Source organism: Anomaloglossus baeobatrachus, unplaced genomic scaffold, assembly GCF_048569485.1.
Source record: "Anomaloglossus baeobatrachus isolate aAnoBae1 unplaced genomic scaffold, aAnoBae1.hap1 Scaffold_815, whole genome shotgun sequence".
Taxonomy (NCBI): domain Eukaryota; kingdom Metazoa; phylum Chordata; class Amphibia; order Anura; family Aromobatidae; genus Anomaloglossus; species Anomaloglossus baeobatrachus.
This window is the reverse complement of record NW_027445201.1, coordinates 1-17,618: the sequence shown is the minus strand read 5'-3', so window position 1 is coordinate 17,618 and position 17,618 is coordinate 1. Positions and strand designations below refer to the sequence as shown.

The following is a 17,618-nucleotide window of genomic DNA, read 5'->3' as shown; positions in this document are numbered from 1 at the left end:
TGCCATATGTGTCTGCCTTGTGCTATATGTGGGCTGTATACTACATGAGGATGCCTAATGCTATCTGGGTCTGCATTGTGCTATATGGGGGCTGCTTAATGTTATATGGGGGCTAAATAGTGCATATGGGGGCTACATAATATTATATGGAGGACAATGGGGGCTGCATAGTACTATACCCCCAGAGTTGTATGTTCCCTCCACCCAGGTGCTGTATACCCCCTCAGATCTGTATGCTCTCTCCACCCAGGTGCTGTATACCCCTTCAGAGCTGTATGTCCCCCCACCCCAGTGCTGTATATCCCCCAGAGCTGTATGTCCCCCACCACCCCAGAGCTGTATACCCCCAGAGCTGCATGTCACCCCCCACCTCACAGCTGTTTGTCCCCCCACCTCAGAGTCACCGCCCTCCTCTAGAGCTGTATGCCCCCCATTGCTGTATACCCCTTTCCTCAGTAATATGTATTTCCCCCAGTAATGTGTATGTCCCCAGCCTCTCTTGTGATGTATATACAGCAGTGTTAGTGTGCTCTGTGTGCGGCTATGTCTGTTATACAAGCCGGGAGGTGAATGAGGCTGTTGCCGGCTTCCCAATATTAGAAATATATATACTGGATAAATATATAAAAATAGTGTGTGTGTGTGTGTGTGTATCTATGTATGTCAGTGTATATGACTGTGTATAGATTTGTCTGTTTATATGTGTTTTTGTGAATTTCTCTTTAAATAAATATGTGTACGTATGCCTGTATGTGTATGTATCTGTGCAGGGCCGTCTTTGGGGGTTTTGCTGCCCTAGGCACTGTGAGTGGTGGCGCCCCCTTCTGATCAGTCAGATTAAGGGTATGTGCACACAGCATTTTGTTTTCAGACAGATCCGCGCTGTAACCCGCCCAAAAACCCCAAACTCTAAATATTAAAGAAATGAACTCATACACTGCAATGTAAACGACTTGCTGTCCATATGTTCAGTCTTTGGAGTTTTTTAAGCGCGTCAGGTTTCCTCAGACATGAAGCGACTGACAGTGACCATTATATGGCGGCTGCTGCTTGGATGCCGCTTACTACTTCATTTAAAAAATAAGTAAAATCCAGTAGCTAAAAGATGTTGAAAAAAACAACCAAGAAGCAACAGCAAAAAAAAATAAATATATATTTGCTTCAGGATAAAATGATGACTGTCCTGAAGCGTATTCTGTCTGAATAATTCCGGGGGTTCACAGACAACTACAAGACGTGTGCACATTCCCTGATAGAGCCCAGAGCCTTCAGATAGTAGTTAAGACCTGCATACACATTAACCTAAAGTGGTCTAAACCCGCCAATATCGACGGGTTCTGCTGACAGCCCAATGTGTATGGGGGCTCTAACTTCTGATTGTCGGGGGGAATAAGGCTCCAGCATGTCCGATTACGGAGTGTAGATCCTATTATCCTCTAAATGATAAGCTGCTGCCTGAGATGTCCAGCAGCGGCTCTAATAAAGAACACAGAAATACTTGGCAGAATGAGTGCTCCTGTATATGGGAGAGCTGAGCAAGATAGCTGCCGGCCTAAAAATCAGACCATAGTGTATGGGGGCTTTAGTCTCTTATTTATTAGGCTGACAGACATGCAGATAGCTGTATTTTTAGTCCAGTACGCTGACCTTATGTTTTAGGATCAAGACTGATAAAGGTAAAGATTACAACAGCTACATGACTATCACCAGAACCATCATCAGTACAGTAATACATAACTAAAACCACCCTAAATACAAGAATACGTAACCAAAACCACAGTTAGTACAGTAATACATCAATAGAACTACTGTCAATACAGTAATATCACCAAAACCACCCTAAATACAATAATACATCACCAAACCCACCCTAAAGACAATAATACATTGCCAAACCCACCCTAAAGACAATAAGGCATCACCAAAACCACCATCAGTACATGAATACATTGCCAACTTCGTACAGCAATCATGTGCAGTGTCAGGTTAGACCCATAAACATATATGTATTCCATTAACGTAGAACTCTCAGTATGTCCTTAACAATGGTAAGGAGATGCTGGTAGTTGTTACCAGCCATCATTAAACTGTAGACCATATAAGAACCTCAATACTGATTAGTCCCAGGCAGTAGACTTAACTTTTGGAGGAGATCTTATATGTTTAGGTCCATTAATTCTGAGATTAGAAGGGCAGAGGTGGGCTTAGTAGGGAGAAGGGGCATCATGGGGTGGGACTTGAGACCCCCACCAATTGCTCAAAAGACCTCTTAAGTGCACAGCTCAGGAGACCGGACTATGAAATTTTACTCCCGGAATCCATTCTGTCTGCATGTTCTGGTTCTCGGAAAAACTCGGGGCCACTGTAGTCAGACCCCCAGCGATTGGAAAGTTATTCCCCATCCCAAGGATAGGGGGTAAGTTTCCAATGTGAGAAAACCCTTTTAAAGCATTGACTGATTCCAGCAATGTGTCACTTACTGAGCTGTTTGCTGTCATTTTCTCTGCTGCAGATCTTGCAGTTATACAGAGCTCAAGAATATGCTGGACTACCTGCAGCACACCAAGATTAAGGAAAACAGAGCAGTGTATATGGGCTTCATTAGGAGTGAAAGGCAACAACTTCAATAGGTATGCACAAATAAGAAGAAACAGAAGTCTTTACATTTGCCTACGTATCTGTATATCCCATGGTCAATAATTAGCGATAATAAAGCTTTGTGCACTATAGCGTTTATTAGACACAAGGTCCATGGGATATAGAATATAATAAAACACAGGACAGGATTTGACAATGACAGGCGAATAATCCCCATGTGGGGCCACATGCGATCTCCCCCTGTTGGTAAGCTCCCTGTACTGCGATCTCCCCCTGTTGGTACGCTCCCTGTACTGCGATCTCCCCCTGTTGGTACGCTCCCTGTACTGCGATCTCCCCGTTGGTACGCTCCCTGTACTGCGATCTCCCCCTGTTGGTACGCTCCCTGTACTGCGATCTCCCCCTGTTGGTACGCTCCCTGTACTGCGATCTCCCCCTGTTGGTACGCTCCCTGTACTGCGATCTCCCCCTGTTGGTACGCTCCCTGTACTGCGATCTCCCCCTGTTGGTACGCTCCCTGTACTGCGATCTCCCCCTGTTGGTACGCTCCCTGTACTGCGATCTCCCCCTGTTGGTACGCTCCCTGTACTGCGATCTCCCCCTGTTGGTAAGCTCCCTGTACTGCGATCTCCCCCTGTTGGTACGCTCCCTGTACTGCGATCTCCCCCTGTTGGTACGCTCCCTGTACTGCGATCTCCCCCTGTTGGTACGCTCCCTGTACTGCGATCTCCCCCTGTTGGTAAGCTCCCTGTACTGCGATCTCCCCCTGTTGGTAAGCTCCCTGTACTGCGATCTCCCCCTGTTGGTAAGCTCCCTGTACTGCGATCTCCCCCTGTTGGTACGCTCCCTGTACTGCGATCTCCCCCTGTTGGTACGCTCCCTGTACTGCGATCTCCCCCTGTTGGTAAGCCCCCTGTACTGCGATCTCCCCCTGTTGGTACGCTCCCTGTACTGCGATCTCCCCCTGTTGGTAAGCCCCCTGTACTGCGATCTCCCCCTGTTGGTAAGCTCCCTGTACTGCGATCTCCCCCTGTTGGTAAGCTCCCTGTACTTCGCTCTCCCCCTGTTGGTAAGCCCCCTGTACTGCTAGCCAGTGCTGTTGTGGGTCTCTATGGCTCACTGTTTTTCTAGCCTGTGATTATCTGACTCTGGTCAGTACACTGCTGTAAGTAAAGGCTGGTAGGTGTTTCATGTATAAGCTTGGTTCTAGCACTCAGCACTTTGTATATCAGGGAGACAGTATATGAATTACCCTACATGTGGCCCCACATGGGGATTATTCGCCCGTCATTGTCACATCCTGTCCTGTGTTTTATTATATTCTATACTCCATGGACCTTGTGTCTAATAAAACTTTTTATGTGCACTATAGCGTTTATTATCGCTAATTATTGACCATGGGATATACAGATACTTAGGCAAATGTAAAGACTTCTGTTTCTTCTTATTTGTGCATACCTATTGAAGTTGCTGCCTTTCACTCCTAATGAAGCCCATATACACTGCTCTGTTTTCCTTAATCTTGGTGTGCTGCAGGTAGTCCAGCATATTCATGAGCTCTGTATAACTGCAAGATCTACAGCAGAGAAAATGACAGCAAACAGCTCAGTAAGTGACACATTGCTGGAATCAGTCAATGCTTTAAAAGGGTTTTCTCACATTGGAAACTTACCCCCTATCCTTGGGATGGGGAATAACTTTCCAATCGCTGGGGGTCCGACTACCGTGGCCCCGAGTTTTTCCGAGAACCAGAACATGCAGACAGAATGGATTCCGGGAGTAAAATATTTCTGCAGCACACCAAGTAGTCCTGAAATGATAACTACTGCTGATTAAACAGTGATTTTATCAAAACTACACTAAGCAGCCCAGTAAGTGACAACACTGGAATCAGGATCTCTGCCCCTACATTATGCTGCTCTCAAATTAGGTGGCAAAAACCTGGTGACAGACTCATAATTCTCCTCACTAAAGAGTAACCACCCTAAGTAAGCCCAAGGCTGTGCCCAAGAATAAATAACTGCCCATCACTGAGCTCACAGCACAAAGAATGACCTCACACCGTGTCACTTATAGTATACAGCCTCCACATTCTCACCTATAACATTTCCACTACACTGCCCCCTCAAATGAAAACCCCCACTGTCCTCACCACTGAATTATACCCTCCAGACCTTCCTCACTTATGAACTATGACCCCCACTGTCCCCACCTCTCCATGCAGCCCCCACTTCACTGCCCCCCTCATGCTGTCCACACTCTATAATAAACCTTAAGCTTCGCATTCTGTATACCGAGCCCTCCCAGGGTCCTAACTGAGCGCTCCCCGTGCTGCTCCTTCTCCATATCAAGCCCCCTCCATACCAAGCCCACCATGGTTCCCCTTCCATACCGAGCACCCCCCATGCTTCCCCATTCTCCATACCATGCCTCTCATTCTCAATACTGCAACTCCCATTTGCTATACTGTCCACCACCCTCATTTTCCCTCCCCCACCCCCCCATTTTCCCATTCTGCTCCATCCCCCATGCTGCGCCCCCACATCATGCTCCATCCTCCATGTTGCACCCCCACATGGTGCTTCATCCCCCCATCCTCCATGTTGCACCCCCACATCATGCTTCATCCCCCCATCCTCCATGTTGCACCCCCACATCATGCTTCATCCCCCCATCCTCCATCTTGCACCCCCCCCCCACATCATGCTTCATCCCCCCATCCTCCATGTTGCACCCCCACATCATGCTTCATCCCCCCATCCTCCATGTTGCACCCCCACATCATGCTTCATCCCCCCATCCTCCATGTTGTGCCCCCACATCATGCTTCGTGCCCCCCCATCCTCCATGTTGTGCCCCCACATCATGCTTTGTGCCCCCCATCCTCCATGTTGTGCCGCCACATCATGCTTCATCCCCCCATCCTCCATGTTGCACCCCCACATCATGCTTCATCCCCCCATCCTCCATGTTGCACCCCCACATCATGCTTCATCCCCCCATCCTCCATGTTGTGCCCCCACATCATGCTTCGTGCCCCCCCATCCTCCATGTTGTGCCCCCACATCATGCTTTGTGCCCCCCATCCTCCATGTTGTGCCGCCACATCATGCTTCATCCCCCCATCCTCCATGTTGTGCCGCCACATCATGCTTCATCCCCCCATCCTCCATGTTGTGCCCCCACATCATGCTTTATCCCCCCCATCCTCCATGTTGTGCCCCCACATCATGCTTCATCCCCCCCATCCTCCATGTTGTGCCCCCACATCATGCTTCATCCCCCCCATCCTCCATGTTGCGCCCCCACATCATGTTCCATCCCCTCATCCTCCATGTTGCGCCCCAACATCATGTTCCATCCCCCCATCCTCCATGTTGCGCCCCCACATCATGTTCCATCCCCCCATCCTCCATGTTGCGCCCCCACATCATGTTCCATCCCCTCATCCTCCATGTTGCGCCCCCACATCATGTTCCATCCCCTCATCCTTTATGTTGCGCGCCCCCCCGGGTTGCTTGTTCGGCACGGTCTTCAGCTGTACAGCGCTTACCTGCTCCAGGCTGCATCTCCCGTTCTCCACGGTGGCGGTGGCAGGATCTGACATCTTGCTCGGCGGCGGTTCCATCTCCCGTCCTCCTCTGCGCGGCGCTGCCTCACGCTGCTGTGACCTCTGCACAGTGAGCGCACGGCAGCACGTCGGGGCGGGGAGCTGATTCCAGCTCCTCTGACCCCGGAAGTGCCGGCACGCTCACAGTTTCATTTATAGTCGCGTGTTATAGACGCGACTATAAATGACTGCGGCGCCCCCTCCCTCCTCCAAAAAGGCGCCGGATTTAATAAAGAGTTTGGAGGAGGGAGGAAGATTTATTTTAAAAAAAAATAAAATTAAAGTTTTGGTCTGGGCGCTGCCCCTCTGGAAGGCGCCGCCCCAGGCACGTGCCCTCAAGTGCCTAATGGCAAATACGGCCCTGTGTGTATGTATCTGTGCATGTGTATGTGTGGATGGGGCCCACTGAGATTCTTTCGCCCAGGGCCCAGAAACACCTGGAGCCGGCTCTGCTAGACCCCACTCCCACTATCCCCACAATAACTGCCCTGTGTATGGGGCTCTAATGCCCTGTGTGCAGGGAGAAGTGATACATACATTACACCAGACCCCACTCCCACTATCCCCACAATAACTGCCGTGTGTACAGGCTCCTCCAGCACATAACACGCCCCCGTTACCGGCCTCACCACACAACTGTCAGTCACACCGTGACCCCTGCACGCCGCGCACAGCCGCCCTCAGTCAGGAGAGCAGACTGTGACGTCACCAGTCAGCTGACTGCAGGGAGCCTCCGGAGACCGCGCATAGTCAGGTGGGCGTGGTTATCCGTCTATAAGTGCGCAGACGGCCGAGGAGCGCTCATTCCTCTCTGGCAGTTTGTGTGAGTTGGTGGCAGTGCGCGCCTGTGGTGGTTTTGGTTTTGATGTAGTGAGGTTTTTACTTGTTTTCTTGAATTTATTTTTTTTGTAGGTATTTCCCTAGTGACATGGCTGAGACAATGGAGCAGCAGGTAATTCCCTCTATGCCGTCCTGTGTAATGGGTGATAGTGCTGTCAGGAGCAGCTGTTTCCACCCTGGTATATATTGGGCATGGAGGGAGCAGATGTAGTGGAGCTTATAGTCTGCCCCTTACTGTGGGGTCTGAGCCCCTCACTATTAGTGCAGCAGTAGGTGGCTCCTCAGTGCCCCTGGTATATGCCCTGTGGGAGGCTCTCTGGTATCTGCTGGTGCCAGGCTATGTAGTGCCCCAGGTGCACAGGATCTGCTGGCAGTGCCCACCTCAGGTCGGGTTTGGTGCAGATCTCCAGGTGTTGGTGCTTCCATGTGAGGATTATGGCCAGGACTGTTCTGTAGCGCTGTGTGGAGCTGTAGAGCAGTACATGATCTGATCACTGATGGAAATGGCTGTGCTCCTATGGGTGTCTTCCTATACCTGCAGTCTGTGCTGTGGTCAGTGCTGGCATTGAGCAGGTGCTGCAGTGAGTGCGGCTCATCAGCTTTAACCCCTTAGTGAGGGTCCTGAATTCTTTATTTTCAGAGATGATCTAATGCATATGTGATGCATGTAAAGGGATCTGTCAGCAGGCTCTCACCCCCGTAATGTGCATGTAGATTCCAGAAATCAAGCTCAGCACAACCTTTACATGGTCAGTCTTTGAGAAATCAGTGTTTTTAATTCATGTGCAAATGAGGTTGTGGATCTGTCACTCCAGCTCTGTGCCACCGCTTACTACTTCATTGAGAGCTCCATTGCCTGAGGTTACCCAGCATAGAGGCTCATTCTAGCAAGAGGTGGTGCTGGGTGAGGAATAGAGCTGGAATGGTAAAGGCATGAAGGCTACCATAACCCTTCAGCCTCATTTGCATATGAAAGTGAGGCTTATTTAGAAATGAACAGACTCCTAATGTGAGGGGTCTTCTGGATTTGTCTCTGAAAGCTGCATGGGCATGTAAACAGATTAGTTGGTTTTGAAGTCTGGATTTCTCCACTTTTCTCTAATGGCTCATTTAGACAAGGTGGTCTTCATGACATATTTAGAAGTGTCTGATAAACCATTATCTGCGTATTATGATTGACAGCACATCTCTAGTTGCCTACATGCTGATTAATTGTTTAATAGAGATGAGCAGACCCATGCACATTTGGGTTTGTCTAATATGGAATGAGAAGTTATAACTGGAAACGAAACCTGACCCAAGACAACAAACCCCATAGAAGTAAATGGGGACAAGACTTTCTGTGCTGTAAAATGGTTGGAGTAAGGGCTAGGTGGCTGCTAAGGGGTTAAGAGCAGTGTGCCCACGTGTGCGTATTGCATGCAGTTACGCTGCGTTCTGCACTGCAGCGTAACTGTGCAGGGGATGCAGGACACATGCAATCTTTGTGCATAATCCATGCCCACGTTGCGTTTTAGAACGCAGCGATTTGCATGCTGCCAAATCACTGCGTTCTAAAAAGCAACATGTCACTACTTTTGTGCGCTTTGCATGCTGTCTCCATTCTGTCTATAGGGAGAGGCAGCATCCAGAGCGCACGAATTCTGCAGTCGGCAAAGTTTCAGAACGGAGCTTTTCAGCTGCGCTCTGAAGCGGACGTTGCAGTGCAGAGCGCACAAACGTGGGCACAGCCTTATACATATTTCCTGGAAGATTACACTGCAGTCACACTTCTCCTGGCCTGCTCATTAAGCTTCATGAATATTCACTTTTCCCCTGCCCACTGTGTGCCAGTGTCTGCAGACTGCTAGATATGCCCCCCTTCTTTTAGTATCTGATTTATTGTATGGTAGTGTAAAATAACGTAATGAATGGCATGTGGTTTTGCCATATTTTTGATTACCAGCAGGGGTAAAACTAGCTGCAGCCTCCAGGGGACTGCTTTCACACTGTTTTTCTAACATGCCTCAATGCCTCATAAATGTTTTTTTGCTGCGAAAGCAGATCCTGTTTTGCAAAGAAACGCATGTTATTTTCCAGGATCCTGTCACTTGAAGTTTATGGGCGGGCATTGAAGTCATGTCATCGGGAGTGAGGGGAACTGAATGTGATGGACTGGGAGCCGGCATCTGACAACTGCAGTAAGCTGTAACCAAGGTTAACATCGGGTAACTAAGAAGCGCTTTGCTTGGTTACCTGATATTTATCTTGGTTACGAGCGTCCACTGCTCTAAGGAGGGGGGAGGGGGAGAGAGGGACTGATCACGCCAGGCTGGTTTCTGGGCATGCTCAAGCAGGATCCTGTATCAGCATGCCAGCGTTCACATGCGTTTGCGTGCTGTTTAGTCAGGATCCAGCGATTTGCAGTATTTGGACGCAGCTCAAAAATGCTACAAGTAGCGTTTTTGGAAAGTTAAACTGGAAGTTGCTGGATCCTCACTATAACGCACGCAAATGCATGTGGACGCGAGTCCATTGCAAATGCACTGAAGTGAAAACATATTTGCACTGGATCTGTTTTTGCGGGTGGGGGGGGATAATTTCAGGACGCATGTTAAAAAGACGTAGTGTGAAAGCAGCCTTACTGTGGCTGTTTATGAAAAATAAAGATCCACCCAATTTATTTAAATTAAAAAAGTGCTGTATTTCTTTTTATATTCTTTTTTTTTAACCAATCCATGGTAAAGCTGACTGCTGGTTATTCAGTTTCAGAAGGTCTGTGGATATTGCCCCATAACAGCCTAAAAATACTAACCTGCAGCCAACCCAGACATGGCACATTCATTAGATGTAACACAACTCATCCTGATGTAGTCCCATGGCCGGACTGCTCTGGTGCTTTGTCCTGCAATCCAGCAATGGTTCAGCTCAGTTAATTGAGCAGCAGGCAGCCCTCAGTTGAACCCTGTCTGATTGCAGGACACGGCTGCACAGCAATCCCCAGTGTGAACTCCAATGATCAGACTGCTGTCCACAGTTCAGTAATCTGGCAGTGGATTCATCAGTGGTCACTTGGTATCATGGGAACCTGGCTGTGACATCCAGTGCACAATCCCAAGAGATGGTTCCCACCTCTCCCCAAACCTGTCTGATCTGTTACCTTCAGTCCATATGCTTTACCCTGTTAGTGGCCTCCAGGTCCCGCACTCCTGTGATCCAGCATAATTAGAGGTTTTATTCTTGAGGAGGGGATGGATGCGGCAATGGAAATTGGGTAAGATTGTTATTGGTAAGCATTTATTGCTATAGAAGTAATGCCTTTTCCTAGGTGCATCTTTAGGATCCAGTGATCATTGCAGCATGCCATGTTGTTGTAAAATGGAGACTAAACTGATTAGTCTGACCCTGGGGATTTAATCTAGTTCATGGAAGAATTAATTTTAATGAAATTTATTTTGAATGGAATTACCAGACTGTACAAGTGATTTGTTGTTCTTTTTTTCTTGTGTAGAATGTGGTGGTAAGGTTGATAAACCTCCCATTTGTGAGCTCTACATATGACATGGTGTCCTCCACCTACGTGACCACTAAAGACAACCATCCCTACCTGAAGTCTGTATGTGACGTCGCAGAGAAAAGTGTGAAGAGCATCACTTCTGTGGCCATCACCAGCGCCATGCCAATCCTGCAGAAACTCGAGCCTCAAAGTAGGTTTAGCGTCTCGATGGTGGTCACTGTCAAACATGTAATTCTGTGGTAATCTGCACACCGAATGCTTGGTGGGTTGCTGCAAGGCAACTTGTCCTGAAGATCAGCAAATTCATCTGCAAGTGGAGTACTGAAATGTACAAATCTGTATTTTCCAGAATGCAGACTTGTGGGTTGTTTGGTGTTTTTGTTTTTTTTCAGCCTTTATGATGCAGAGCCATAGTCTACTTTCCAATCCTCACTGCTTCTAGTAACCCTGAGCCTTTCACAGAAATGGGATTTCCTGCTGATGTCCAGGATGGTTCAGTGCAGCCAAGGTTATGGTGCATTTTCTTGGACTTTTGAGCGCTTGCACAGAACCCTTTTGGCCCTCATCAGAGCTGTCAGGCGGATAGTGGTTCATTGAGCATTGTGGGTGCAAGACATTAAGGCTACATGCTCACACTGCATTATTTTACCAGTTTTGATACCAAAATTGCATGCATTTCCTTCCCCAGTATGGTCTGAGACTTCATTTTTACTGTGGCTATATTTGCAGTTTTTTCTATTACATTATTGTGATGACCTCAGAAGCTGCATGTTTCTTTACATTTTGTAGCAGAGTTTCTAATTAGTGATGGGAGGACTTGCAGATCAATCCCCTGCTGACTCGGTGGGCAGTGATTGATCCCTGCATCTGGCCAGTTGCCTTTTCCTAGTCTATTGGGACCAGAATCTGGCACAAAGGGGTAGGAGCAAATCTTTATACTTGCCTTGTCACCGGTGCAGCTGTAAGCTCCCACAGTCACTCATTCACTTCCAAGCCACTCATTACCTATTTTGAATATGCCTTCTTTCCCCACCCACCAGCATCTGATTGGTTGCAGGCAGACATGTGCACGCGCACACAGTGATAGCATGTCTGATGCTTCCAATCAGATGCTGGTGAGCAGGTATATATTGTACCGTAAAATTTCACATAGGGGCCTCACCATATTATGATACTAAGCACAGCCTACAGCGGCTGTCAGCCCCAGCCATGAGCTTGTCTTGGCTGTGTAGCAAAAGAGGAGGAAACACATGCTGCTTTTATGTACAAAAGTAGGTAGAAAAGTGTACAGTTCCCTGATAAAGCCAGACAGCTGGGAGCTGGGTTTCTCAGGCTGAGAAGACTCATGCTTGTGGTGCCCCATTCCTCAGCCAAAAAGAAGAAAAGGCAGCCGGCAGCTGCCCAGGACTGCTGCATTCATTAGATGTTACAATCCTGCCACTTTACCTGGCTCTTCCTAATTGGTGTGGTGGCAATTGGGCTAACAGGGGCTTAATTACAGCCCACAGCTGCCACGAAGCCCTAGATCAGTAATGTGAGGCATCTCAGACCCCCTCCATCAGTAATCTGTTATCAAAAGAAGCCCCCCAAAATCCTTATTTTGAAATGAAATGCACCTACTGGTAACTCAGTTTCCAGTATTCTCTCATGACAGCACTACAGGGGGTAATCCCCTTGACCTATACAGGGACAGGATCAGAGGTTAAAAGACCCCCTCCACCCTCCAGTGTCTTTTTCTAGTACTTGCAGAGGGGGGGATACACTATTTATACCAACAAATACAGTTTATTTTGCCAATGAGTTACTAAGAGGATGGAAGTAAGGGTGTTATCCTGAGGGACTAATGGAAACTGAATTACCAGTAGGTGTAATTCCCATTTTCCAGATCGTTCCACAGGAGCAATACCAAATGGCTCAGGGGGGTACAGAAGCCTTAAAGTGGTGGTTCACCCTTATCTTTTTTTAACTTTTCACTATCAATGTAAATTCTTATTGTAGGTCTATTTTCACTTCCTGCAGAGTAGGGCTACACTGCACGCTCAGTGCTGATCACATGACCCCGGGTGCTGTGGCCTCTGGCATCCACTGATGTCACGTCAACGTCCAAGCTCTGAAAGTTTACGTAATATCAGAAGCTTGTGCTGCCTCTGATCGTGAGGGACTGGGCTGTAGGCGACAATCACCATGTCACAGCCCAGCATGAGAAGGGGGTGGGGGGGGTGGGGGAGGTTTACTTACCATCCTGCAGCTGTGTGCGAGGTCAGCACCAGGAGAGAGAGGCGTCATGTCAGGTGAGTATATTTTATCGCAGAGCACAGTGTGCATCTGCAGAGCAGTGTGTTTTCCCTGGCTGTGCAGAGATGGAGCTGCTGCTGTCATTGATGTGATTTCTCTGTGCTTCGATAACATGCAGAGACAGGGAAGATGGCAGGGAGGCGTTTGGGTGGAGTGCTGAGTGGGTGTGATAGATGCAGTCCTACAGGCCACTGCAAAGGATCATGGAAGTTGTGGGAACTGAACCCAGGAAGTCAGGAGAGATATTAACCCCATCAGCTGGAGCCAACAATGAGGATGTGCTGCTAGAGAACAATAAAAGGTAATAGTGTTAAAATAACGTGTGGAAAGGAACATAAGATTTCTGAGAAAAAAAGTGTTGTTTACTGGACAACTCCTTTTAGGACCCAAGTCCCAGGCAAGAACTTGGTTAGATATAGTAACCAATTTGTAAACTCCAGAAATCTGGATAGTATGATCAATCTGAAACAATATGCACTGCATACAAAGGTTTCTCATTGAGAAGTAACATGCCTGTTTTAGGATCCAGAACACCCAGAAATTGCCAAGCCTGTTCCACCAGAGGTCACATTCTGGCCCCAGAAGTCCAAGGACTGTGCCTTGGGTAATGATGGACCCGCCATACAGTAACCTAGTCCTATCCTGAGCTGGTATAAAAAAACAAACCCTCTACCACCTGGGGCAGACTGCCTAACTAGGAATGGACTATACTCCATTAGTGTATAATTGTCACTAGTGTAGACATATACACAGCCTTCAATGGTGACCAGGGAACATCTAGAGGAACGAGGGTCTCTTTAAATCCCAGAGTGATTCTTCATTTGAGAGCAGGGAGACCCTAGATTTTCTTGTGAGACCAGTGAGCCTGAGGTAGACTATGGAGCTCTCTGCCACCAGATGAGGTGTCCTCTTGGTTATCACAATTTGATTAATAAATACCAAATGCAGCCTTTCTTTATCTTGCTTGATCAATATGCATCCACCCAACGCATTTCATTAGTTACTCATCAGGGGAGTCTTAAAGAGATGCTCTGCATTCTGTCAGTATCTTTGCTCCTGACAGGGCATAGATTAGGATATTAAAATGCATATTAATCAAGCAATATAAAAGGCTGCATTTGGTATTAATCAAATTGTGATAACAAAGCGGAAGCCTCAGCTTATATATTTTTTTTTTTTTGTACCCAGTTTATCATGGTAAGACCTTTACTTTTTCTTTGCCGGGACCCATTTAATGTGAAGGGTGGGATCCTGGGCTACTATAAAAAGGTCTGTGGTTCTACAATTGTCCTATTGCGCTAAATCCAATTTTCTCTAGAAGGCGATTCCTTTGTGAAAAATGTGACTTGTTAGCACTGGACTGCTTGGCAGGGAGGGTGGGCTCGGGGGAATCTCCATTCTTATAGCAAGTGATGGCTGAGGGACCTTTCTTAAAGGTGTTGGCCCTTGCAGGGCCGCAATCAGGGCATTACTACTGTGCCTGGTGTAGGGGGCCCGGACAGGCCCAGGGTAAATACTTATTTTTATTAAGCCCCCGGCAGGATGGGCCCCTCCTTCACCAGGCCCCAGTCACAGTTGCCCAGTGGTGTCACTTCACCTTCTTATGACTATAATCACTATTTGCATGTGACAGGGCGGAGAATGCAAATTGGCCATCTGGTGGAGTGGAGGCAGTCATTGGAGCAGGGCGCCGGCACATCATTGCTGGACCTTGCAGCAGTGTGGTGAGGTCATCACTCTGCGACCTCATTACCCTCCTGCATGTAACGGCGGCAGAGGTGGCTAGGATGCGGCAGCCAGCGGGACAGGTAAGCGCTGTGAGCTGAAGACATTCGCCAGGGTGTGTGAGGTGGCCCGCCCGCTCATCTCAGACCGGGGGGGGGGGGCCACTGCTCTCAGCCTGGGGTAGGGGCGCTGATCCCAGACAGGTTCAGGTGATCTCAGACTGGGGGGCCTCCCAACCCCTGCCTTACCTCAGCTAGATGCATGGGAGGGCGCTGAATTGCATCAAGGGCAGGTGAGTATAATGTGACTCATTTATGTGCTGTCTGTATGTGTTGTGTAAGATGTGTCCTGCATAGTGTGCAATATGTAGCTGTGGGTGGACGTATATAGCTTAATCTATGGCTGAGGCTATGGCTGAGTTATTGCAAAAGTAGCAGTGAGGCTAGGAAGTTTGAGTGGTGGAGGCGGAGCTGGGGGTTGAGCCTGGGCAGAGTCCCAAGGGGGCCCGAAAACTTTGCCAGTATGGGACTCCTAGTGGCGGCCCTGGTCCCTTGGTAGCTTGACAAGGCTGAGACCCCTGAGCCTGTAATCCTTTAATCTGGTTAAATTTGCACCATGCTAGGAGCACCTGTCATGCAACTCTCCTGAAGGGACAGGATAAACACTGGAGGTAGGGAGGGGCATTTTAATCTCAAGTTGGTGTGCAGTCATGGAACATGACTGCCTACTGAGTTTTAGGCAGACTGAGCCTTGCGATCAGCTGTGACATCACTCTGGTTAGCTACAGCTGGAGGTTCTCACTGCCTTCCACCTGTGACCACAGGTAACCTGACCTCTGGGGACCTCAATTAACTCAAGTGAGATCACTGAAGTCACCTGAGGTAAAGTTAACCAACCAAAGTCTTTTTAGTTTTTATTTCTTCTCACTTACAGATTAGTAATGTGGGAGTGAGGTCTCAGCTGCCTCCTATTACTAATTTGAGTCTTGGTGGCAGCTGTGAGCTGACATCACCCCTGAACCCCCCCCCCCCCCCCCCCCCCCCCTTGAAATCTCAGGGCAATCAGCAAGAGCCAGGTAAAGTACCAGCAATCCTGGGCAGCTGTAGGATTTGTAGCCTCGGCGGAGCCCAAAAAGCATGACTCTCCCTAGCCTGAGCATACCAGCCCCTAGATGCTGGGCTCTTGGGTATCAATATTGGAGGGACTGCACATGTGTTTGGATTTTTTTGTTTTTTAAATGCAGTTTTCTGTTTTGAAACACAGGAAAGATAAGCACATGGCTAGGAGTTGTAGCCATAAGCTTTCTGTGCTAGGGGGACCCTATGTTTTTACTGTGCAATAGACCTGGTCAGTAACTGCAAGTGTCAGTCACTAAGTGTGTGTGGGTTTCTGACTGCAACCACAGCAGTGGGCAGGGGAAGCGGTGCATATGTAAATGAAGGTTATGAGTAGCCCCAGAAGTGAATGAGGCCACGGAGCAGTTACAGCCACACCAGTGACTTGGTTAGTATTGCATACTCATAATTTTTATTTCTATTTTTGAGTCCCAGTCTGCATTTTGTAATCACAGGCTTCATTTTTATTTTTTTTTTGGTCACCACACAGATTCAGCATGTGTACATCGCCTAAATTCAAATAGAATATCTTCTCGGCATATTTCCCAGGAGATGCCACACAAATTCCAAATTTGCCTGATTCACTCACCTTTATTCTTCACACTAGAAACATAAACAAGACCTGTGTATCATGGAAGGGCTGTATCTTGTAACCTACAGTCCATTCTCTCCTAGCATCAGAAGTATGCATAGCACCTTGCCAGTATTTGCCAGAACTCTGCTGGCATCAATATGTAGATGTAACTTTGTTCTTTTCCCCTCTCCCTTCCCAGTTGCTCTGGCAAACAATATTGCCTGCGTTGGACTTGATAAAATTGAAGAAAGGTTGCCTATTCTGTATCAGTCTTCTGAAAAGGTAAGCTACTGAAGTCATGTAGAGCCTTAAAGAAGGTGTCCACTACTTAAACAACCCCCATCTCAGTCCCCTTGTTTGCTCACATAAATAAATGTGCCTATACTCTTCTCCAGGCTCCACATGATGACCCACTTGCCCCATTACCAATCTCCACTGGCGTCCTTCTCCCCACCTTTGGACATTTTTGAGCAGGAAGTCAGCACAGCGCTCACATCCTGCTGAAATGTCCAGTTGGGGAGATACTGGGTGCTTATTGGTCGCGGGTCCCGCATGTCATGTGGGCCCTGGGAATGTGGCTTGACATCTCTGCAACTTCACCAATGGGGTATAGGCTTATTTTTACAGGGGCAGTCTTAGTGGACAACACCCCCCCCCCCCCCCCTTAAACTTTACCTACTGTCATATTAGAGGTGTCATCTTGTACATTTTAGGTTGTGGCTAATGCCTCAGAAGCAGTTGTTGGTGCCAGAGATGCTGTTATCCATAGTATCACAGGAGTAGTGGATAAAACCAAGGGAGCTGTTCAGGAGAGTGTGGAGATGTCTAAGGCTGTTGTAAATGGCAGCATTAATACTGTTCTGGGAAGCCGTGTAGTGCAGATCATAAGCGACCGTGTGGACTCTGCACTAACTAGGTCTGAATATCTTCTGGAACAATACCTGCCACAAACAGATGAAGAGCTAGGTAAGCGAAACCTAGCAAGCCAATGGTGACCCAGCCTGGGAAACTTGCCTACCTTTGTGGACAGGGTACGTGAGAGTTGTTGGTTTCAGGCCAAAAAAACTAGCCTGACTAAAGGGTAATTTCCATTTTTATAAATGGGCACAAAGTTTTATTTCTTGTGACCTTTGAAAGGCTGGTCTGTCACTGAATGCCAATTTAACCAACTTCCCAACTAAAATGCCCTAGATTTGGCTAATATCTTACTGCATTTCTGGTGATGTCTAAAATGTGATATCACAGGAGGCTGCCTCAGCTTCATGCAGCTTCTCTCACCATATTAATCTTTTAAAGGGGTGCTTTGGTTTGTCATCCCCCCCCCCCTCCATCTTTGTAATCACAATCTTAATGTTTCTGCATTTG

At 47.9% G+C, this 17,618-nt stretch overlaps 1 protein-coding gene across 1 annotated transcript; it reads left to right on the top strand.

Moving 5' to 3' along the window:
- Positions 1–6,943: 6,943 nt before the first annotated feature.
- Positions 6,944–17,219, top strand: LOC142288341 (perilipin-2-like; the record flags this gene model as incomplete). Its single annotated transcript, XM_075333505.1, has 5 exons — positions 6,944–6,962; positions 7,121–7,160; positions 10,539–10,734; positions 16,453–16,535; positions 16,967–17,219. Coding segments are annotated over exons 2-5 (556 nt in total), but the record flags the coding sequence as incomplete, so codon positions are not given.
- Positions 17,220–17,618: the final 399 nt, after the last annotated feature.